This window comes from Rhinoraja longicauda, chromosome 9, assembly GCF_053455715.1.
Source record: "Rhinoraja longicauda isolate Sanriku21f chromosome 9, sRhiLon1.1, whole genome shotgun sequence".
Lineage (NCBI taxonomy): Eukaryota > Metazoa > Chordata > Chondrichthyes > Rajiformes > Arhynchobatidae > Rhinoraja > Rhinoraja longicauda.
Genome location: NC_135961.1, coordinates 4,774,599 through 4,798,089, shown reverse-complemented (window position 1 = coordinate 4,798,089; position 23,491 = coordinate 4,774,599). Strand labels below are relative to the sequence as shown.

General features: G+C 40.7%; 1 protein-coding gene across 4 annotated transcripts in view; it reads left to right on the top strand.

The window, feature by feature from the left end:
- scaf8 (SR-related CTD-associated factor 8) overlaps positions 1–23,491 on the top strand; it is a 178,173-nt gene that overhangs the window by 23,490 nt on the left and 131,192 nt on the right. For 2 of the 4 annotated variants that reach the window (XR_013547612.1, XM_078404707.1), the window contains exons 4-5: positions 11,926–12,087; positions 21,239–21,395. The exons of 1 other annotated variant lie outside the window; for it this stretch is intronic. Coding sequence is in view for 2 of the 3 variants with exons in the window: in XM_078404707.1 (XP_078260833.1) it covers positions 11,926–12,087; positions 21,239–21,395 (319 nt within the window). In the remaining variant the exon portion in view is untranslated. The remainder of the gene's footprint in view (positions 1–11,925; positions 12,088–21,238; positions 21,396–23,491) is intronic. One more of the 4 variants, XM_078404709.1, reaches the window with a different exon arrangement.

Genomic DNA, 23,491 nt, shown 5'->3' with positions numbered 1-23,491 from the left:
ATTTAATTGTTCCATTTTGTATTCAGTGCATATGGTCTATATGTCCATATGTGGACTTTAGCTCTGCTTTTAACTCCATTGTGCCAGAGCTGCTACACTACAAACTCTCCCAGTTGACTGTGCCTGACCCCCTCTGTCAGTGGATCATCAACTTCCTGACAGACAGGAAGCAGCATGTGAGGCTGGGAAAGCACATTCTCGGACCAGCAGACCCTCAGCATAGGAGCACCGCAAGGCTGCGTACTCTCCCCTCTCTTTTACTCTCTCTACACCAACGACTGCACCTCAACAGACTCCTCTGTCAAGCTCCTCAAGTTTGCAGATGACACTACCCTGATTGGACTGATCCAGGATGGGGAGGAATCTACCTACAGAGGGGAAGTGACACAGCTGGCGTCCTGATGCCATCGTAAAAACCTGGAGCTCAATGCTCTCAAGACAGTGGAACTAATTGTAGACTTTCGAAGAGCTCCCCCTCCCCTCCCCCCACTCACCATCAACAACACTATAGTCACATCTGTGGAGTCATTTAAGTTCCTTGGAACCATCATCTCCAGGGACCTTAAATGGGGGGCCACCATTGACTCCACAGTAAAAAAGGCCCAACAGAGGATGTCCTTCCTGCGGCAACTGAAGAAACACAATCTGCCACAGGCAATGATGGTCCAATTCTATACTGCTATCATTAAGTCCGTCCTCACCTTCTCCATCATGGTCCGGTTTGGCTCAGCCACCAAGCACGACATCCGGAGGCTGCAACGGATAGTTCGCACAGCTGAGAAGGTTGTTGGCTGCAACCTTCCCCCCCATTGACGAACTGTACACTGCAAGGGCCAGGAAGTGAGCGAGCAAGATCATCTCTGACCCCTCTCACCCTGGCCACAAACTCTTTGCAGCACTTCCCTCTGGAAGGCGACTCCGGACTGTCAAAGCAGCCACAGCCAGACATAAAAACAGCTTTTTTTCCACGAGTGATAGTTCTACTCAATAACCAAAGTCTGTAGTCTCTTTTTTGCTCTGGTTTATTTTCACCCACATGTTTAGAGCGTAATGTTGTATCCCTATTGTTTTGATGTGGTTATGCTTTATTCTTAATTGTTAACTGTATGTTTGTGTTGTCATTTGTGATGGGAGCACCAAGGCACATTCCTTGTCTATGCATACTTGGCCAATAAACTTATTCATTCATTCATATGACAAACATTCTTGAGTTTTGATCAGAATGGCCCTCTGCTATCTGGAGGTTGGAGGAATGAGAGGTAAACCTTTTTGTAATTATACATGATTTTTTAGAGGGCTAGATGTTATGAGGATGTTTCCTTGATAGGGGGAGTCTGGAACTAGAAGACACAATTTCAGGATAAGATATTGACTAAGTTAAGGAACAATTTCTGTGGAGCCTGTTGCTCTTTGGAATTCTCTTTCACAGATGACTTTGGATACCTGAGTCTTTGTTTTCAAGGCTGAGAGAGATATGTAATCTACAAGACAATAGGTTAGAACATTAAGCAGGAAAGGAGTTGAGCCTGAAAGTAATTTGTCCATGATCTTGCTGATTAGTGGAGTAGGTCTGAGGGTCCATATGTAACACAGGTATTATTTATCTTCCTATAGCAGGATGGATGAGCTTGAGGCCCCCTCTATTGGAAGTAGGACTTTGTTTGTATTAGATTGGTTAAAACTCGCTAATTTTGGTTCATTGTGGATGTAACTGCCGACTTCTATGAATCCATTGCTTGAGAAGATTGAAGAAGGGTTTAAGTATTGAATGTGGTGATTGGTTTTATTGTGCTAATTCTGCAGTTTTCTTTTAAATCTACTTTTCATGGTTGTCTGCATTATATGTAAAACTAAAAGCTATGTCTTGCGTGGATGTAAGGAAGATTAAAGTAAAAACAAGCTGTACAAAAGTAAAATCTGCAGAAAGAGACTTCTGGCAGTCATTAAGCAGAAAACTAAAAGGTTTCAGAAGTTTATTATTATTAAGGGATGGGCTAGGAGTGGAGTGGGCATCTTAAGGCTGATGGAAGAAATATTTTGACTTGTCAAAATCTTTTGTGATGATGTTCAGAGTAGAGGATGACAATAGAGTATCAGAAAAAAATGATTTTTCTATGTTTCTATCAAAATAACATTCTATTGAAACTTTAAAAAAAAGTAATAATGATATTGAGACCATAACGGGCAAATCAATAATACTTGGTAATTTCCACCCCAGGGTATTAAGCAATAGTGAGGAAATTGTAGATACTCTGGGTGTGAACTGGAAAACCTCTTCAGGATTCATCCCCTTGTTTAGGAAAATTGTTAATGTCAATTATTTTAGTACAGAGATAAACCAAGAAATTATAGAAAGAGTGCTGTAATGCTATCACACGTAAGGTATAAAAATACAAACGGAGGAACTGATTTGTAAGACAATTGTGAACTAATTTGAGTGTATTAAGGGTAGCTTTGTAAATGATACATCAGATAAAATCGAATCAGTTATATTTATGAGAAAATGAAACACAAGAAACAGCAGATTCTGGAATCTTGATCAAAACACAACTCGGTGGGTCAGGCACCATCTGTGGAGGGAATGGACAATTCTTGAGTTGGGACCCTTCAAACGGATGGGGTGGGGAGAAAACAAGAAAAGAGAAATGGGGTAGTGGAAAGCCTGGCAAGTGATAGGTGGATAGACACAAAAAACTGGAGTAATCAGCATCTCTCGAGAAAAGGAATAGGTGACGTTTCAGGTCGGGACTCTTCAGACTGCATTGTGATACAAGTCGGGTAGTGTATGTGACATGTGCTAGATAAAGTCCGATTAAAGATAATTCAAAGGTCTCCAATGAGGTAGATGGGAGGTCAGGACCGCACTGAGAGGACGGTTCCGTTTCCTGGTAACAGCTGGGAAGAAACTGCCCCTGAATATGGATGTATGCATTTTCAAATCTCTGTATCTCTTGCCCGATGGGAGCGGGGGGGAAGAGGTTGTGATTGGAGTGAGACTTGCTTGATTTTGTTGGTGGCCTTGCCGAAACAATATGAAGTATATTTGGAGTCAATGGAAGGGAGGTTGGTTTGCGTGATGGTCTGGGCTACGTCCACAAATCTCTCGATTAAAATTTTCAAAGAAGTGATTGATTTTGTATAGGGCGCTGAAAAATAAATTGTTTGTATGTTCCTACAGCCACGTACTTATCTGAACTTGACTGTATCAAGTTAAACTGGTTATATATACCATTTACTTAGATATATATAAGCTTGAACACAAATTTGGTGTAACAATGTACCCTCCAGCTATATACATGCCAACCAAGACATTGGCAATGTGGTACCTACTTAATGTATCTAAAACAATTCATATTCATATTTCTGTACGTGATTTCAATTGATGGCGAGTAAAAAAAGTCTGTCAATCAAATTCCAATCCCAAAAAAGAAGGTGCATCCCTGCCCACAGGTTAAAGTGCTTCAGTCTGCCTGCATAGACTTGGGTCTGGAAAGGGTTTATACTGCCAATAAACCTTTTAAAAAGTTCCAAGGAATTACAGTTGTCAATATAATAAAATTTTACAAAAATTGCAGATGATAAGTTGTAAGAATGTCCATGCTCTAAACCCAACTTTGGAATCTGAAAAGTGTTTTTGGTTATCTGAAGAGATTTTCACCAATAAATTATAGCTCAGAACATGTCACATTGCATTCAGCAGCGAGATATTTTTATGATTAACAGCTAGTCGAAAGCACAATATTGCTGTTAGCCGTGCATCCTTAAATAGACACTTTAAAAAACTAAAATTTAAATGCTGTTCACCAGAGCAAAATCAAATAATATTTTGTGGGAAACTTTTTGAAAACAAAAATCAGCATTACAAACTTATCACAATAAGATGGTGAAAGCATGATACACTGTATAGCTACAAGTACAGCTGACAAATAACTTCTTAAAAACAGTCTTGTAATTTGATATGTATAAAATCTCCAATGGTATTTTACATGGATTTCAGAAAAAAGGGAGGAATGATTAGTGGATATTGACTAGTGCATGCAAATTGAACTTTGTTTCCAGTGTGAAAGATGCTGCATGGAAACAGGTCCCTTTGGCCCGCTGCATCCATGTTGACCATCGATCAACTTTCACTCTAATTCTCTTTTATCCCACTTTCGCATCCACTTCCCACACCAGAGGCTATTTGACAGAGGCCAATTAACCTACATCTTTAGGATTAGGAGGAAACTGGAACACCCAGAGGAAACCCATGGTGTCACGGAGAACAGGCAGATTGCTCACAGAGAGCACCTGAGGGCAGGTCAAACCTGCGTCTGACACTGCAAAGCCAGCTACTCTGTTGTGCCACCTCTGTAGGGTCCCAGCCAGGGACTTTGTTTGTCCGTTCCTTCTATAGGTGCTGTCTGACTGCTGAATTCCTTCAGCGCTTTGTGTTTTCCTCAGAACTCCCAACATCTGCAGTTCCTTGCGTCTCCAATGCTGGATAAATGACCGGGAAACAAATGGTACCGAACTACTTCGGTAAGGTGGAGAGTGCATGTGAAAACAGAGCAGATAAGGAAAGTAACAAGAGGGAAAACAAAGGGAGAGAAAACTGCAAAGACTTGAGGCTGGCGGCAGGAACCTTGAACAAAATGAAGAAAGAGAGGAAGATAGAGAGGAAAAAATACATAAAGGCTGAGCATGTGAGAGGCCATAGGAGTGGCTATCTTAAGGCAGGGTGTGAGAGAGATCTGGACCAAAAGAGGTGCTGAAAGCAGGGGAATTCAAAATAATTCACTGAGATATGGGTGCACAAAATTTGTTCAATTTCTAATTCAGGAAAGGTTTGGGATACTCAACAGATCAGACAACATCTGTGGAGAGATACCACATTTAGCTTTCGGGTTAATGATCCTTCAGAAAGTGTGTTTAAAGTGGAAGATGGGAGGAAGGCTGGCAAGAAGAAAGGATAGGCCTCTACTTGGGTAGAGATGAAGACTAAGGCTATTTAGTGGTGAGGAACATATGTTTGGTCATTTGAAGAGATAAATCGTTATCTTCTCCACCTGCAAAGGAGAAGATGTTGGAATTGTGAGATGCAGAAGGAATGATGGAACTCAAAATGGATGCAGTTAAGTCATATATTTCTTCTTTGCCAGTTGATAATAAGTAGAAGAGATTGAAAGCAGGACATAGACTTGTTCCAGAATTAGAGTTTCACTCCAGCTGACTTGCATGAAACCAATGTCCTACAATTGGCCTTGCCCGGGGCGGCACGGTGGCGCAGCGGTAGAGTTGCTGCCTTACAGCGAATGCAGCGCCGGAGACTCGGGTTCGATCCTGACTACGGGCTCCGTCTGTACGGAGTTTGTACGTTCTCCCCGTGACCTGCGTGGGAATTCTCCAAGATCTTCGGTTTCCTCCCACACTCCAAAGACGTACAGGTATGTAGGTTAATTGACTGGGTAAATGTAAAAATTGTCCCTAGTGTGTGTAGGGTAGTGTTAACGTGCGGGGATCGCTGGGCGGCACGGACTCGGTGGGCCGAAGGGCCTGTTTCCGCGCTGCATCTATAAATCTAAAAAAAAAACTACAAGCTGTGTAAGATTCCAATTACGCCCTGATGTAAATCATACCGACAAAGAAGAGATGGTTGAAAGCTTTAAGTTCTTTGGAGTTAATATCACCAGCAACTTCTCCTAGACCTCCCATAATCGAAACAATGGCCATGAAAGCACACCAATGCCTCTACTTCCTTAGAAGGCTTAGGATTTACGACATGCCCCAACAGCTCTCACAGACATCTACTGATGCACCGTAAAAAGCATTTTATCAGGATGCACCACAGCATGGTTTGGGAACAATCCCATTCAAGACAGCTAGAAATTGCATAGAATTATGGATGGAACCCAGACCATCGCGCAGACCAACCTCCCTTCCACTGATTCCATTTACACTTCACGCTGCCCCAGCAAGGTCATTAATATGGATGAGTTTCATCCTGATCACTCCCTCTTCTCACCTCTCCCATAGGCAAGAGGTACAGAAGTGTGAAAACGCTCAGTTTCAGCGACAGTTTCCTCCAGCTGTTATCAGGCAACTGAAGATTCCTATCAACAACTAGAGAGCGGTCCTGAGCCACCTCATTGACCTCTATCTTTAACTAGACTTTACTGGACTTTATCTTGCACTAAACGTTATTCCCTTTATCAAGTATAAGTACGCTGTGGATTTCTGCTCATGTGAGATTCTGAAGTTGTTTTGCTCCTCTGGCTGCACAGTTTGTAGCCTTCGACAATGGAAACAAGTGAAATCATGGAAAGGAGGTGATTGGATCTTTGTGTCTGCATTGGTCTCTACTAGACCTGTTCAATAGTTCTACCCTCCGGCATCACCTCCCTGAATAAAAGGTACCTTTGAATTAGTCACTGCGATATCCCCAAAAAAGGTTATGCTTTGTGTGAGAATTAAATGGCTTACAAAGCCATAATTACTGCTTTTAAAGAAAATCATGTTTTACGTACATGAGTGGCAGTTCTCCAACAGAAGAATTTCAAGATTTAATGAGTCTTAAATTTCTTTTAAATTTGGTATATTTGTTTATATTTTTATCAAATATGTATTCTGATCTTCAGCATTACAATTTTTTTAAATTTTAAATTGGAAATTGTGCTCCTTTTATAGTTTGTTGTCCAAGAATTAAATGCTCAGTTTGATGACCAAAGGTGTTGGATGCAAAAGCTTGCTTTGCAGTGACAATTGAAAGCAATCACAAGGTTGTTGACTCTTTGTGGGAACTTTTTTTAAAGATCTGTACAATCCCCATTTACTCATGAATTTCTAATGGAAAAGTTGATGAAAAGTGTTTCAAAGAAGAACAGAGACCCCCGATATTCTTGCCAATACTAATCTTTCAATTATTGGAAACAAAATACAGACGCTTCGACTTACGATGTTTCGACTTTGCGATGGTGCAAATGCCGGGCAACGGCAGCGAGCTGTAGCCAGCCACAGCTCGCTTCCGGCCACGTGATCAGGTGTATTAAATGCATATCAACATGATATTTTCGGTTTACGATGGGTTTCTCTGAATGTAACTCCATCGTAAGTTGAGGAGCACCTGTAAATTTCGATGATGTTTTGCAGCTACTTGGCTGCTACATTTCCTATACTGCAGTAGTCATTACAAGCCAGAAGTTTCTTTGACTGTAAGGCAGTTTGGGCTGTATTGAAGCGGTGAAATTAATAAGTTAAGAAACATAACAATTTTCCACCAAATATTTTGATGCTCTTCTACCTTGTTGGCATAGTATTTGTCTTCATTGGTCTTCCCTTGTCCTGGTGATCTCAGACTTCTTACTCCATAACCTGGAACTATATTTTCCTGCACTTTCCTTCTCTTTCTAGTTGACATGAGACATAACCAATACTTAATAGCCTCAACCTATAACGACATTGTTTTCCATTTTTGGATTTAGTTTGGTCTCTATTATGAGCTCTTCATTTTAATAAAATTATTTATTTAAAGTTGGGTTGGGCTTGATCCAAATGATTACTCGGACCTACTTCCTGTGCTATTCCCATTGCAGTTTTTAGCTTTTAAAGCCCTGGAGTTTAAATCCTACTCCAAGATTTGTTGTCAGAGTTGTACCACAAAGTGAATGATTTAGTTAGGGTGGATTTTGATAGGCAGGTGGTTGGACAAAGGCCAGAGATGAACACACACAAGGTGTGAGACAAAAGGATTATAGAGTTGCGATTTGTGACGGTAAAAGGATTGATGAGGTGCAAATTGTGTAACTAGAGGAAGGAATGCGCAGGGAGGGAAGGGGTAGGGAGAGATAGTAGTCAGGATCAAATCCGGGACTATGAAGCTGTTAGACAGCAACTACCGCTGTGCCACTCTGCCGCTCAATGTAATATCCAGTTGCATTCAAACATTAAAGTTCTTTTTACTATAAATACTTCATAAACCTGGCAGAATTGATCAAAATCTGTTTTTTTGTTCAAATACCAAGATTTTTAAGTTAGTTCTGTCCATATTCAGAAACTAAGATGTTTTTAACACTTTCTGTTATGTACCACTGTTGTCCATTGACCACTTTCCATTTACCTGCATCTTGTTCTCTAATTTAAATGAAATGTGATAAGCCAGTAGCATTAATTCTGCCTCTAGATACTTATTGAGCTATGCACTCTCAGCAATTTCCTTTATTAATTTCAGATTTCCACCACTTGCAATGTGTATCGCTTGGAAATATTTAATTTGCTCTTTTATCCCAGGAATACCCAACTTGAAGAAATTCTCTAATCCATAGGGATTTCTGCTGGTCTTTTTTATCCTACCCGAGTGCCTGGAAGCAGTGGAAGCAGATACAATGGTGGCATCTAGATAATGCATGGATATGTTGGAAATGGGATGGATGTGGATCACATGAGCAGAGGAGATTAGTTTAGCATCGTGTTTGTCACCGACACTGTGGGCTGATGTTCCTGTGCTGTACTTTCTATGTTCTATATGCACAACTTCATTCCTGTTTTCAGCAAAACAGACAAACTGCTAGAGTAACTCAGCAGGTCAGGCACCATCTCTGGAGATCAGGGATAGGTGAAGTTTCGGGTGGGGGGCCACCTTCAGAATGATTGTAGGGGAGGGAGGGGAAGAAAACTGGATGTGAGGAGGGGCCACACAATACAATACAATGTCTTTTATTGTCATTATACAAGTACAACGAGATTTTTGAATGTCGCTTCCATATCGATGCTATCAAATATATACATAAATCATGGCGAAAATGAAAACAAGGAGGGGGAAGGGAAATAAAGGGGGGAACAAGGTAAAGTGCAAAAAAAGGCTCATGCCGGGGTCAGTTGTGCCAGATGATCCTGGGGGCAGAGACAGATCATGGTGGGCTCTCAGCAGGACCAATTCAGAGCAGCTATAGCTCTAGGGATAAAGCTGTTCCTTAGTCTGGAGGTGCGGGTGTAGAAGGCTTTGTAACGTCTTCCAGATGGAAGTAGTTCAAACAGACGGTGGCATGGGTGTGTGGAGTCTTGATGCTGGTGGCTTTCCAGAGGCACCCAACACCAAGCTGGTAATAGATTGATACAGGTGACGATTGATCAGCATTAACTTGTCTATCTCAAAGCAACCCTTGTCCACGTTCTTATTGATAATGCTGTCAGTAATCCCAAGCTCCATATTATTTTTTTCTTTTCTCTAACCTTCCAATCTCAATTTTTGTTATGCTTTTCTCCACTTCTACTGACTTCTCTTCCTCTAATCTGAATCTGCCAGTCTAATGGGTGGATACAGGTCGAGACCCTGAAGGGTCTCGACCCGAAACATCACCCATTCCTTCCCTCCAGAGATGCCGCCTATCACGCTGAGTTACTCCAGCTTTTTGTGTCTATCTTCGGTTTAAACCATCATCTGCAGTTCCTTCTTACACATACCTTTTATTCCTGATTTTCCTTGTACTAAAATATTGCCAACTTGAAATTAAATTTTCACCCTTTCTTTTCCACCACCACCCCCCACTTGCTTTGTCCATTACATGGTCTATTTCCTTTTCATCCCATCCTCAGCCTTCACCTTTGGCACAGGATTTCAACCAATATACAGAATAAATCATACAATACCTCAATTGTGCTTCCTCCCACCCACCTGTGAGCATTCCGTTCTGCCAGTTCTCTTCAATTCTGCTAACTGCAGCCTTTTATAGCAGCGTCTCAAATATGTTTTCCATTTTCTTAGCTGAAAATACTTCATAGCCGCAACTTAGTCTGCTGTATTTCAACATCTACCTCTTCCCACCCAATCACCATGGGGCTTCCCTCAGCTTCCATTTTCTTATTCCAGCATCCTGCATGTTCTGTGGATCATTATGGAACCACATTAATCTTTAAATACCTTGTTCACTCGCTCCTAATTTTGTCCATTGTTCGTTCCACAACAAGTCAATGAAATGCACGGAGATACAAGACTGCAGACGCCAAATTCCTGGGCAAAGTCCTAGAGAAACTCAGTAGGTCAGACAACATCTTGGGATGGAAATGGACAGAGAAGGCTTTGGGCCGGGACCCTTTTGATCGTTCTGAGGAAGGGTCCCAGCCTAAAAAAAGTCATCTGTCCATTTCCCACCACAAATGCTGCCTGACCAGGGTTCTTCCAGCATTTTGTTTTTTTGCAAAATAAATGCTTGACTTTTTCAACTCCCTCCATCTTGACTAGGGCTCTAAAGTGTTACATTATCTATTAAAATAGCAATTTTTTGTTACACATTTGTTTACAAGTAAAACTCAGTAATCTTGTACTCTCAGGATTTTGGTGCCAGACTGACAGATTTTCCTCATTTTTGGAAGTTATTCCCGTTTTAATGCACCAATATAGTTTTAATTCAAAGATAGAAATTGCTAAAGTAACTCGGCACGTCAGGCAGCATCCCTGGAGAAAATGGATAGGCAACGTTTTGGGTCGGGATCCTCCTTCATTTTATTTAGTGTTCGTAGCAATGATAAATTTTCTGGTGAACCAGGCTAGTTTAAAGGAACCATGTGAAATAAAACCCGTGCGGGAAACCCGAAAAGGAATACGAGAAACAAAATCTGGTGAGTTTTGCAGAGAGCTGGGGGATCCCCAATGAGTTTTAAAAAAGCATGAGAAATAGAAACAGTTTTAAAGGTAGTGCTGGTAACAGGGCGCTGCAAGTTAAAAGAGTGTGAGAAACTGGCCTCTGAGTTTAAAAAGAGAATGGGAAATGGGGCCCTGGTGAATTTAAAGGGAGCACGAGAAAAAGGGCCCCAGTGAGTTTGAAGAGACCATTGGTAATAGCTGGGTGGGCCAGGTGCCAAATCATCAGAATTTCCAAATAATAGAATAGTAGATTATTGCTGTTTTCAGTTTAGCATACTTTATTTGCATCTCACTATTGTATTTTCTTGTATGTTGGAGTCTCAAAGCAGCATGTTTTGAAGCATGACTTTACAAAATCCATAACTATAGCACAGGTTTTCAATTGCCCATCGGTTTAATTATTCTTCCCACGCATTATCCTCAATGACTTTGGCTTTTTAAACTGTTCAGTGAAGCTTAATGTAAGGTCTCATTTGATTCAAAACAACACAGTCTTTGAGGCTCATCATTGAGATCAGTGATTTTAGATAGCAGTTTTTTAAATGTTTCTTTTCCCCATTGGCATTCACTTTTACATTGCATTTTTAATCAGTCAATTTCTTTTGTTTCTCCCTTCCCATTTATGTTAAATTTACTAATATTCCTAGCTTTTACAATTTCTGATAAAAGATCCTTGACTGAAAACTTAACTGCTTTTCTTTCCACAGATGCTGCCTGTCCTGCTGGGTATCTCCAGTGTTTTATTTTGTTTCTATGTTATTCACCATGTTTGGCTAATCAATTTGTTGGGAAGGGGGAGATTTTAATTGGTCTACAATTTTTCATTAAGACAGGAATGTAATATTTATAAATCCAGAATTTTAGAATTCTGGAATTACAATGTCACTGGAAATAAATGTGGATTTGAAAACGAAATATCATCAGCAGTGCTGACTATATGGAATATTTGGTGCAGAAGTGTACCAGACCATGCTTTTGAAAATAAAATTTTCCAAATTTTGCCCAAATGTTTTGGGGTGATTTAAATTATTTTACTGATATGCTATTTTGTGGAATCCTGGCAAATGTAAATTTTCTTTCCAATTTTTGGTCCTTCTCAAAAAGTACTGAATTAGCATAACCTGGGTGGCACAAACAAGATTAATTGCATGGCATATGGGGAACCATGGGGTTCAACCTATGTTATGCTACTTCAGACACAGTACAGTAGATTACAAGTCAGCATCAAAGGTAGCTGTAAAGTTCCAAACTAAATTAGACATAATCTTGTTGAAATACTTCATTTGTATCTAAATATATATTCACAGTGTAAACCAGAATACAAAGTCCCAGGGCTGTATGTTATCGACTCAATTGTGCGCCAATCTCGTCATCAGTTTGGCCCAGAAAAGGATGTGTTTGCTCCCAGATTTTGCAAGAACATCAATTCAACTTTCCAGAACTTATACAAATGTCCTGCTGATGACAAGGTATGTGGTTTCTCTCCAGTTTTTTTTAAAATGTATGCCGATTTAATACATTGTAACTAAGTAATTTTATTATTTATAACAAAGGCATATTAATGTCTAAAATGAATAAATACGACTTTTAAAAAAACAGAACAATGAAGGCTAATCCATTTTATCAAAAGTAGTCAGACGTGGCCTTAGTAGTTTTAAAATTTGCATCTATATTTAACAATTTTTGAATTTGTTTAGCTTATTTTGAATTCACAAGTGATTAACTGGGTTTCTGATCAGAGCACCTGTGGAAAGTAGAAAAGAAAAAGTTGAAAAATTATAGTAACATTGTGCACATGATAACTGAATGACACTAGTTAAATGGTGCTTACATCGCAGGCTTAATCAAAGTTATTAATGGTGAGGAGGATGACAGAAATGAATTATGTAGTTCTTTAAATCAGGTTCTTTAAATCAGGTAGGAGATCAGTGAAAATGGAAAGAAAAAATAAACTGGATACTAAAAATCGAACACAGTGCAGCACAGGAATAGGTCCTTCGATCCATGACATTACCAACCATAATGCCAGAGTAAACAAACCCATCTGTAAACACAAGATCCATATCCCTCTATTACTTGTATGTTCATGTGCTTATCTATTGTGTCTGCTCCTACCACTTCCCCTGGCAGTGCATTTCAGGTACCTACTGCCCTCATGTGTTTCAAAAACTACAAGGTGAGAGAGGAAAGATTTAATGGGAATCTGAGGGGCAACCTTTTCATGCAGGGGGCGGTGGGTATAGTTGAGGCAGAAACTATAACAAGATTTAAAAGACGTGTGGGCAGGTACATGAATAGGAAAGGTTTAGAGAGATATGGGCCAAACGTAGGTAGGTAGGACTAGTATAGATGGGGCACCTTGGTCAGCATGGGCAAGCTGGGCCATAGGGTCTGTTTCTGTGATGTATGATTCTATGACTCGACAAAACAATCATGCCCCGCAGATATACTTAAGAATTTCCCCCACTCACCTTAAACCTATGCCCTCTGGAATTTGACATTTGCATGCAGGGGAGAAAAGGTTTCTCACCATCTTCTCTATGCATACTTGTGTCTGGTTTCTCTCATCTTTCTACACTCAAGTGAAAATATATCAAAGTTTGTCCAACCTCTCCTTATAGCTAATACTCTATTATTCAGGCAACGTCCCACTGAACTTCTTCTGCATCCACTTCTAAAACTCCACATCTTTCCAGTTATCTGGCCACCGGAACTGAACACATTACTCCAAAGTTGTACACAGCTGCAACATGACTTACTAACTTTTATACTCAGTGCCTCGACCGATGAAAGCAATCATAACATATGCCTTCTTTACCACTTTATGCACTTGTGTTGCCACCTTCAGAGAGCTATGGACTTGGACCCCAAGGTCCCTCTGTACATCACAAGGGTCCTACCATTTACTGCATACTTTCCTATTGCATTTGATCTCCCAAAATGCACCATCTCACAATTATCTAGATTAAACGCTATCTACCATTTTTCCACCCAAATATCTAATTGGTATTCTTTTGACAATTTTGCTCGCTGTCTGTAATTTCTCTAATTTGTATGCCATTTTCTAATCTGACCACCTACATTTTAAAAATCCCTCCACCACTACCCTCTGTCTCCTACGACATACAGCTGATATGCCTGGGGCATACGGTATCTGGAGAAATTACAGTTTTAAATGTGTTAAATGCAGGGAAATTAGAGGAGGGTTGGGAAAACAAAACGGAAGGTCTTTGAGCAAGTAGGAAAAACCAAATGAATGAAAAAGTGGAAACAAATGTTGTATGGCAATAGGACACAAGTTGTTGAAAATCAAATTAAAAGATGGTTGACCTTTAAATAGTGGAGAAATCCATTACATTCAAGTGTAATTTGGCCAGAAATTAAAAATAAAGGGTGGCTGGGAAAGTGGATTGTTCTGCATTTGAACTGCACATTGGCTCACGCACGTTCATGAGAATGTGAAAATTAATGTCTTTATTAGGCTTGGTAATCATCTGCTGGACACAAAAAAAATCACTTCTGCTTATACTTTCCCTTTCAAAAATTGAGCATGATTTAGTGTACATTCTATTCAGTTTGGTCTTTTATTGGAAGTAACATCAGTAAAATACAACGTATTTTATTCTAGATAATGGATAGCGTTCACCATTTTGTCTTTCCCTCAGCTCACCCACCTGATTAAAATAGGAAAGAAAATAGGCATTAAGCTCCCAACTCTATCCATTAATATTTACCAGCAGATCATCATAGAAACATAGAAAATAGGTGCAGGAGTAGGCCATTCGGCCCTTCGAGCCTGCACCGCCATTCAATATGATCATGGCTGATCATTCAGCTCAGTAGCCCGTACCTGCCTTCTCTCCATACCCCCTGATCTCTCTAGCAAAAAGGGCCACATCTAACTCCCTCTTAAATATAGCCAATGAACTGGCCTCAACTACCTTCTGTGGCAGAGAATTCCACAGACTCACCACACTTTGTGTGAAGAAATGTTTTCTCATCTCGGTCCTAAAAGACTTCCCCCTTATCCTTAAGCTGTGACCCCTAGTTCTGGACTCCCCCAACATCGGGAACAATCTTCCCGCATCTAGCCTCTCCAACCCCTTAAGAATTTTATATGTTTCTATAAGATCCCCCCCCTCAGTCTTCTAAATTCCAGCGAGTACAAGCCCAGTCTATCTAGTCTTTCCTCATATGTAAGTCCCGCCATCCCAGGGATCAATCTGGTGAACCTTCTCTGTACTCCCTCTAAGGCAAGAACGTCTTTCCTCAGGTTAGGAGACCAAAACTGCACACAATACTCCAGGTGCGGTCTCACCAAGGCCCTGTACAACTGCAGCAGAACCTCCCTGCTCCTAAACTCAAATCCTCTTGCTATGAATGCCAACATACCATTCGCTTTCTTCACTGCCTGCTGCACCTGCATGCTTGCTTTCAATGACTGGTGCACCATGACACCCAGGTCACGTTGCATCTCCCCTTCTCCCAATCGGTCACCATTCAGGTAATACTCTGCTTTCCTGTTCTTGCCGCCAAAGTGGATAACCTCACATTTATCCACATTATATTGCATCTGCCATGCATTTGCCCACTCGCCTAATCTATCCAAGTCACTCTGCAGCCTCCTAGCATCCTCCTCGCAGCTAACACTGCCACCCAGCTTCGTGTCATCCGCAAACTTAGAGATGTTGCATTCAATTCCCTCGTCCAAATCATTAATATACACTGTAAATAACTGGGGTCCCAGCACTGAGCCTTGCGGTACCCCACTAGTCACTGCCTGCCATTCCGAAAAGGACCCGTTTATTCCTACTCTTTGCTTCCTGTCCGCCAACCAATTTTCTATCCACCTCAACACTGAACCCTCAATACCGTGTGCTTTAAGTTTGTACACCAATCTCCTATGTGGGACCTTGTCGAAGGCCTTCTGAAAGTCCAGATATAACACATCGACTGGTTCTCCCTTATCCACTCTACTAGTTACATCCTCGAAAAATTCTATAAGATTCGTCAGACATGATTTGCCTTTGGTAAATCCATGCTGACTTTGTCCGATGATTTCACCACTTTCCAAATGTAATGCTATCACATCTTTAATAACTGACTAGCATTTTCCCCACTACCGATGTTAGGCTAACTGGTCTATAATTCCCCGTTTTCTCTCTCCCTCCCTTTTTAAAAAGTGGGATTACATTAGCTACCCTCCAGTCCTCAGGAACTACTCCAGAATCTAAAGAGTTTTGAAAAATTATCACTAATGCATCCACTATTTCTGAGGCTACTTCTTTAAGCACTCTGGGATGCAGCCTATCTGGCCCTGGGGATTTATCTGCCTTTAATCCATTTAATTTACCTAACACCACTTCCCGACTAACCTGGATTTCCCTCAGTTCCTCCATCTCTTTAGACCCCCGGTCCCCCGCTATTTCCGGCAGACGGTTTATGTCTTCCTTAGTGAAGACAGAACCAAAGTATTTGTTCAATTGGTCTGCCATCTCCTTGTTCCCTATGATCAATTCACCTGTTTCCGACTGCAAGGGACCTACATTTGCCTTAACTAATCTTTTTCTCTTGACATATCTATAAAAGCTTTTGCAGTCTGTTTTTATGTTCCTTGCCAGTTTTCCCTCATAATCTATTTTCCCTTTCCTAATTAAGCCCTTTGTCCTCCTCTGCTGGACGCTGAATTTCTCCCAGTCCTCTGGTATGCTACTTTTTCTGGCTAATCTGTATGCTTCATCTTTTCTTTTAATACTATCCTTGATTTCCCTTGTTAGCCACGGATGCACTACCTTTCCTGGTTTGTTCTTTTGCCAAACTGGGATGAACACTTGTTGTAGTTCATCCATGCGACCTTTAAATGCCTTCCATTGCATGTCCACCGTCAACCCTTTCAGCATCAATCGCCAGTCTATCTTGGACAATTCACGCCTCATACCCTCAAAGTTACCTTTCTTTAAGTTCAGAACACTTGTTTCTGTATCGACTTTGTCACTCTCCATCCTAATGAAGAACTCTACCATATTATGATCACTCTTGCCCAAGGGGCCTCGCACAACAAGACTGCTAACTAACCCTTCCTCATTACTCAATACCCAGTCTAGAATGGCCTGTTCTCTCGTTGGTTCCTCGACATGTTGGTTTAGAAAACCATCTCTCAAATATTCCAAGAAATCCTCTTCCTCAGCACCCCTGCCAGTTTGGTTCACCCAATCTATATGTAGATTGAAGTCACCCATTATAACTGCTGCGCCTTTAATTGCATCTTTGAAAGAAAGTGACAACCTACTGCAAAAGCTCTGCAATTTCACCCTGAACTAGTATTAAGATGTGTTAGTGTACTCAGGATAGAGCTCCTGTTTACTGTTCATCATTTGAAAAGCTTTTGGCCATCAGTTACTGCAATTCATGCATTATTAACATTCCATTACTGAATGTGATATGTTGCCAGGATCTAATACATTTTAGATATTTATTCAATTCTTCTACATAAGTGATTTCAGGCCAATTTAGTTTTCATACCTTCCACTGAAAGCTGCTGTTCTGTTGTTCCACTGAACAACAGAATCAATCTGAAATATTACCTCAGCCTTGTGTTGCCTGTTTACTCCAATCGCACTTTACATATTCTTTGTTTTGTCCTGTTAAGTTTTTTTCTAAATTATTTGCTAAAAATTAAATATTAAATTCTGTCTTGATAAATCATTTGAAATCGTTCTCTGTTTTAATGCCCTCTGTATTCTTACTATGGTAGTCCGTTCCTATTGCTTTGTTAGTAATATTGATTTGACAAGAGTTGAGGCCAGCCTTTACTTGTCCTTCTCAAAACTTTGCCAAATTTTGAAAAGATTTATTAAAATACTTGCATGAACCTTATCTGATATGGTTTTTGAAGTCCTTTAATCCATTCACAGTAAATTAATGTTTTCTACTGAGGAGGTATGAATATTTAAATTCATTTACCGAAAAGTGAAATTTGTACTAAGGTGGTACCATCTGGTTGCTAGCAAATTGTACTAGACTAAACATTTCTAAGTAATTCAGTTTGTAGTTTATAATTGGGATGACCAAATATTATGCAGTTCAACAAAAGACTGCAGATTGCAGAGCCGATGAAATTGCTGATTTCATGGGTCCTGGTGTACTTCTATCCAATTATTCACTCTTGTATTCATCCTCCACATTAGTGCAGGCTGAGCAATATAGAAAAACAAAACCTCTGTAATGGGGTCTGCAATGAGATTACTTTCAGAAGGATTATTGGAAAATATACGATCTAGCACGAAGTGTTAATTAATACACTGGTAATAGGTTTCTTAATAGGTACTGTAGATAGGAATAGTAAAAGTTGCAAAATTCAGAAGATTAAATTTGTATACATCTTATCTTGATCAAGGGAAAACCCCTTAATAGCCCCATGTACCACTATTTCACGTTCAGCATCAGAAACCCAGATTCGATCTTAACTTCTGGTACTGTCTGGATGGAGTTTGCACGTTCTCCCTGTGACCGCATCGGTTTTCTCCGGGTACTCCAGTTTCCTCCACATTCCAAAGACATGCATGTTTGTAGGTTAATTGGCTTCTGTGAGTTGTCCCTTGTGTGTAGGATAGAACAAGTGTACGGGTGATCGCTCGTCTGAGTGGGCTGAAAGGCCTGTTTCCACGCTGTATTTCTTAGCTAAACTAAACTTATGTGCAAACCTATGTTGTCATGGATTTGAATGTAATGGATTATAGGAGTGAAAATTCCAAACTTCTCTTTCGTTGATAGTGGCTGATTTCTGATTCTCCAGTCTCAGAATTTTGTCTATTCCTTTCATTCCATCTATATAGCTGTACAAACCTTTAAGGGTTCCTATATCATTTTAGAGAAGTTAAACCCATATTTTTCTCTGAACCTGCCTGCTTTGATTTTGATTATTCTAGTGAAGTTTGGAATAAATCCCGAGTAGATTCCTGCATGAAGAATAGAAGTGAAAATGTATGAACTAAACAAACCATCTTAAATCTGCTCAGTCCAAGCCGATGTGTAAAACTTTAATCTACTTAATCTACAAAATCTGAATAACACTGATTACTTATCAATGGGGAAACGTGTCTTGTGGAAGATCTCCTAAGACCATGAAAATGGAACATTAACTTCAATAATATTCCTAACACCTGTCCCCCCTCCAATCCACATGAAAACATTTGCTCTGCTGTGTGCACGTGTCTGCACTTAGACCACAGGCGGGAATAGGATTGTAGGGTCGTAGATTTTGGCTATAAACTAAATGTTATGGGTGTTAAGAGTTTAGCAAAGCTGCAAAACTTTTGCAACATGGAGGACTTGTTCCATCATAAAGTATCTACATTCAGCACCGTTGGTTTTGGTGTAAAATTCAACATTTTTCCTGGCTGCGTCAACTGTGCAGCCTCAAATCTTTTTAAAAAAAAGATATTGAAGCTTCTTGCTGTTCCAAATGGTATTCTTGGTGACTGTCTAATATCAGCATTGAATCAACGTTTAAGATGGTAAAAAGCATCAGTTGCAGGATCATTCTGTAAAATGTGTGAAAATGTTGTTAGAAATATACAAAACTAGACCTAGTGGACCCATTGGGCCCAAACCTCTCCGGCATTGGTGCAGCACCTTCGCCTCCCCCTCTTCCCTGCCCCTTCCTCCCTCCCTCCTCCCCTTCCCCCTCCCCTCCGTCCCTAGGAGATTGATTTAAACTTTAAAATGTGAATAACTTTAAAAATATAGCACTGATTTCAATTAAACTTCTCCCATTAGCACCAAAGGGACGATGGTGAGTAAGGTGGGCCTAAAATTGTCACGCTGTTGTGTACCGTTTTGGCTGTAGTTCAGGAACAAACAAACAAACAAACAAACAAACAAACAAACAAACAAACGAGAGTTTTAGTATATAGATGATGAGTCAACTAGATTTTCAATCTTATATCCTAAAAGGGTGGGTTTGAGGCCGTTAAAGAAAATATATTTTTTTATTACTTTGCATTCTGTGGAGCATGGAAGAGTAGTTGTGTTCATCTGTGCTTCACAGCACCTCTGAACACTATCGAACCCTTGTGCTTATCATGCTCCTGTGTTTCCAAACTTGTGATGCAAAATGGGAACCTGTTATGTCCTTGCTGCAATGTAATTTTTAAAAGACTATGCCTGGGCATCTGACGCAGTTTATTGTTGGTCAGATTTAACTATTCTAGAGCAACAGATTTGGCATTCCTGCTAAACAACCCCACGAAGGGATGATATTTTGCACTGGTAGCATTAAAAACCTCTATTTCCCTCATGTCATTGTTATCAACTTTTATCACAAAGTTGCATATTTCTATTGAATCTTTAATAGTGCTCTCTAGTAAGGATTCAGTTATGCAATCAAAATATTTTCCTGTCTTTCCCTAACCATACAAATGTTCTCATGATCTAAGATTCCACTATGGTATTTCTGATAGTTTTGCATTTTCTCTCTTCTGTTCCCTTTCATCCTTAAATGCATGAATATTATCTATTTACATCATTCCATCTGACAACCAGTTCCCTGTCCTCTCAACTCATTGTGGAAAATAAATTCTTCCTAAATTCCATTGATATGTTAGTGAGTATTTCAATTCCAATTTTTCTAAATAAGTTGTATCCATAAATGATTTTAAGGGTCTCCATTTTTCCGAAGCAAAAAGCACAGCCTACTTGATCTTTCCAATTTTTGTGCTATGCTTCTGTATCTTTTCTGCACTTTGTTCAGACATGTTGGGTATTAAAGATCAGTTTAACCTATTGTATTTCCAGCAATAGTTACATACAGCAAGGATGAAAAAACTATACATTTTCTACTTGTCATCCAAATCCTTTCATTGCAAGAACTAATTATATTCTAAAAAATATTTAATTAGCATTCTCGGTACTAGAAATGAACCTGGGACTTTCCTGTCGTGTGTAGCTCTGCACAACATCAGATAGTGCTTTTATTCTGTAAGGCAATAGGATGACATAAGTTGTACCTTCACTGGCAGAAATCATATATGTAGTGCAGTACTAAAACTTTGAAACTTTTAGAGCTGAATTTTCTTGCAGAGACCCAGCATTTCCCCACCCCAGAAGGTCGATAACAGTGTAGAGGTCCTAGTGTCTCAGCACTCGGAAACTGTTTTCTAGTTGGAACTTAAATTATGGCGTTAATCATGTAGAACAAACTTGGTTAAAGTGATCGAAATTATTTTATAAGCCAGTGGACAATTTTACCATGTGACCAACTGGGAACTGCCCATGGAGGTCTGTATATTTTTTCACAATTAATTTCCTGATCTGATTGCTATGGGGACTCTTCATTTAGTTCTACAATGTAATGGGGTTTTTAAACCTGGTCTTTCTCTTGCCCCATCCCCAATATCCCCTAAAATGTCAATTCCAAAAAACCATCTGAAGGACAGGCATTGTAGTAAACAATTACATTGATTTTTAGAGCGTGTCCAGGCTCCTTTAAGAACAAATTACAAAGCTGAATAAGTTGTTTAATTTCTGAAGAATGTTGCAAATATTTCAATGTGTGTAAAGTAGTCAAACTGCTGGTGGTTATTAGTGCAATCTAATGGCCGATCCATATGTGTTTTACAGAGCAAAGTGGTACGGGTACTGAACCTGTGGCAGAAGAATGGTGTGTTCAAAAGTGAGGTCATACAGCCCCTTCTGGATCTGGCAGCAGGGATTCCACCGCCCTCTGTTACCCCTGCTGTTGCCAGTACTGCAGCAACTGTGAGCAGCAACACACCAGGTAGCAATCTTGCAGCTGGAGCATAAATTAATATTTATGGGTTAAGTGAATATTAAAATAATTAGGAACTTGTTATCCAACATAATTTCCCTCTTTTGCATGCACTGGGACCATGAGTATGAACCGGAAACAAATATTTCCTATTTTTAATTTATTCATGCGCAGGATGCAAGTGTGGCTGGATTGACAGCATTTATTGCCTGCCTTTATTTCTACATAATTATCTGCCGAAAATACAAAATTGATATCTACTGACTGAGGCAATTTAGGTTATTTTATGAATGGAGAGTAGGAATATTAGAGGATTTGGATGTCCCATAGGCAAAATTCATTAAAAGCTAGTGCACAAATATGCATGTAATTAAATATCTATATGATGGAATGGAAAGGTGGACAATTTATGTTTTAAGTGGTACAGTGCTTTCTGGCCTCAAAAAATTATGATGCTGCATGAATTCACCAAATTCATAGTGGAAATTGAAGTGTTAAACAATGAGATTACCTCTACCGCGCTGATGCCAGGCGCCAGCACTCAGACACCTCCTCCTACTTATCCTTGGACCATGATCCCACAGATGAGGACCAGGCCATAACCCAGCAGCCCATTTCTGATTTTATCACTTCTGGCTGTCTGCCTTCCACAGCCTCCAACCTTATCGTTCCCCAGCCCTACACGACTCCGTTTTACCTTCTCCCCAAAATCTACAAACAGAACTGCCCTGGCAGACCGATTGTTCCTGCCTGCTCCTGTCCCGCTGAATTCATTTCCACATACCTTGACTCCATCTTATCTCCCTGGTCCAATCCCTCCCAACCTATGTCCAAGACATACCCTTCATCTCTTCAACGACTTCCGTTTTCCAAGCCCCCACCCCCTCATCTTTACTATGGACGTTCAGTCACTCTACACCTCCATGTTCCACCAGGAAGGCCTTAGAGCCCTCTTTTTCTTACTTGACCACAGAACCAGCCATTTTCCCTCTACCAACACTCCTCTGCCTAGCACAGCTGGTCCTTGCTCTCAACCTTTCCTTTGACTCCTCCCACTTCCTCCAAGTCCAAGGCATAGAAATGGGTACTCGTACGAACCCCAGCTATGCCTACCTCTTTGTAGGGTATGTCAAGCAATCCATGTTCCAGGTGTACACTAGCCCTACCCCTGAATACTATCACCACTACATTGACAGCTGCATCAGAGCTACCTCCTGCACCCATGCAGAACTCTTGGACTTCATTAACTTCACCACCAATTACCATCCTGCACTCAAATTCACTTGGACCATCTCCGACATCTCCCTACCGTTTCTTGATCTCTCCATCACAGGAGATAGACTATAGACTAATATCAATTATAAACCTACTCCCACAACTATCTACACTACACTTCATCCCACTTGCCCCCTGCAAAGACACTATCCCCTACTCCCAATTCCTCCATCTGTGCCCAAGATGAGGTGTTCCATACCAGGACATCCGAGATGTCCTCATTCTTTAGGAATCGGGGGTTCCCCTCTTGCATCATAGATGAGGCCGTCTCACAGGTCTCCTTGGTATCCACTCTTGCCCCCCCCTCCCCAGTTGCAACACGGACAGAGTCCCCCTAGTCTTCACCTTTCACCCCAACAGCCGTCGCATACAGCACATAATCCTCCGACATCTCCAACGAGATCCCACCACTAGCCACATCGACCCATCTATACCCCTTTCTGCAGAGATCGTTCCCTCCGCAACTCCCTGGTTAACTTAACCCTTCCCACCCAAACCACCCCCTCCCCAGGTACGTTCCCCTGCAACCACAGGAGATGTAACACCTGTTACTATACCTCCTCCCTCGACTCAGTCCATGTACCCCAACAGTCCTTTAAGGTTAGGCAGAGGTTCACTTCCATCTCCTCCAGCCTCGTCTACTGTACCTGCTGTTCCAGGTATGGACTCCTAGATATTGGCGAAGCGCAGTCGCGACGATCGTTTTGCTGAACACCTCCGCTCAGTCTGCCTAGACCTATACGATCTCCCGGTTGCTAAACACTTTATCTCCCTCTCCCATACTCATCTTTCTGTCCTGGGCCTTCTCCACTGTCAAAGTGAGGCCCAAT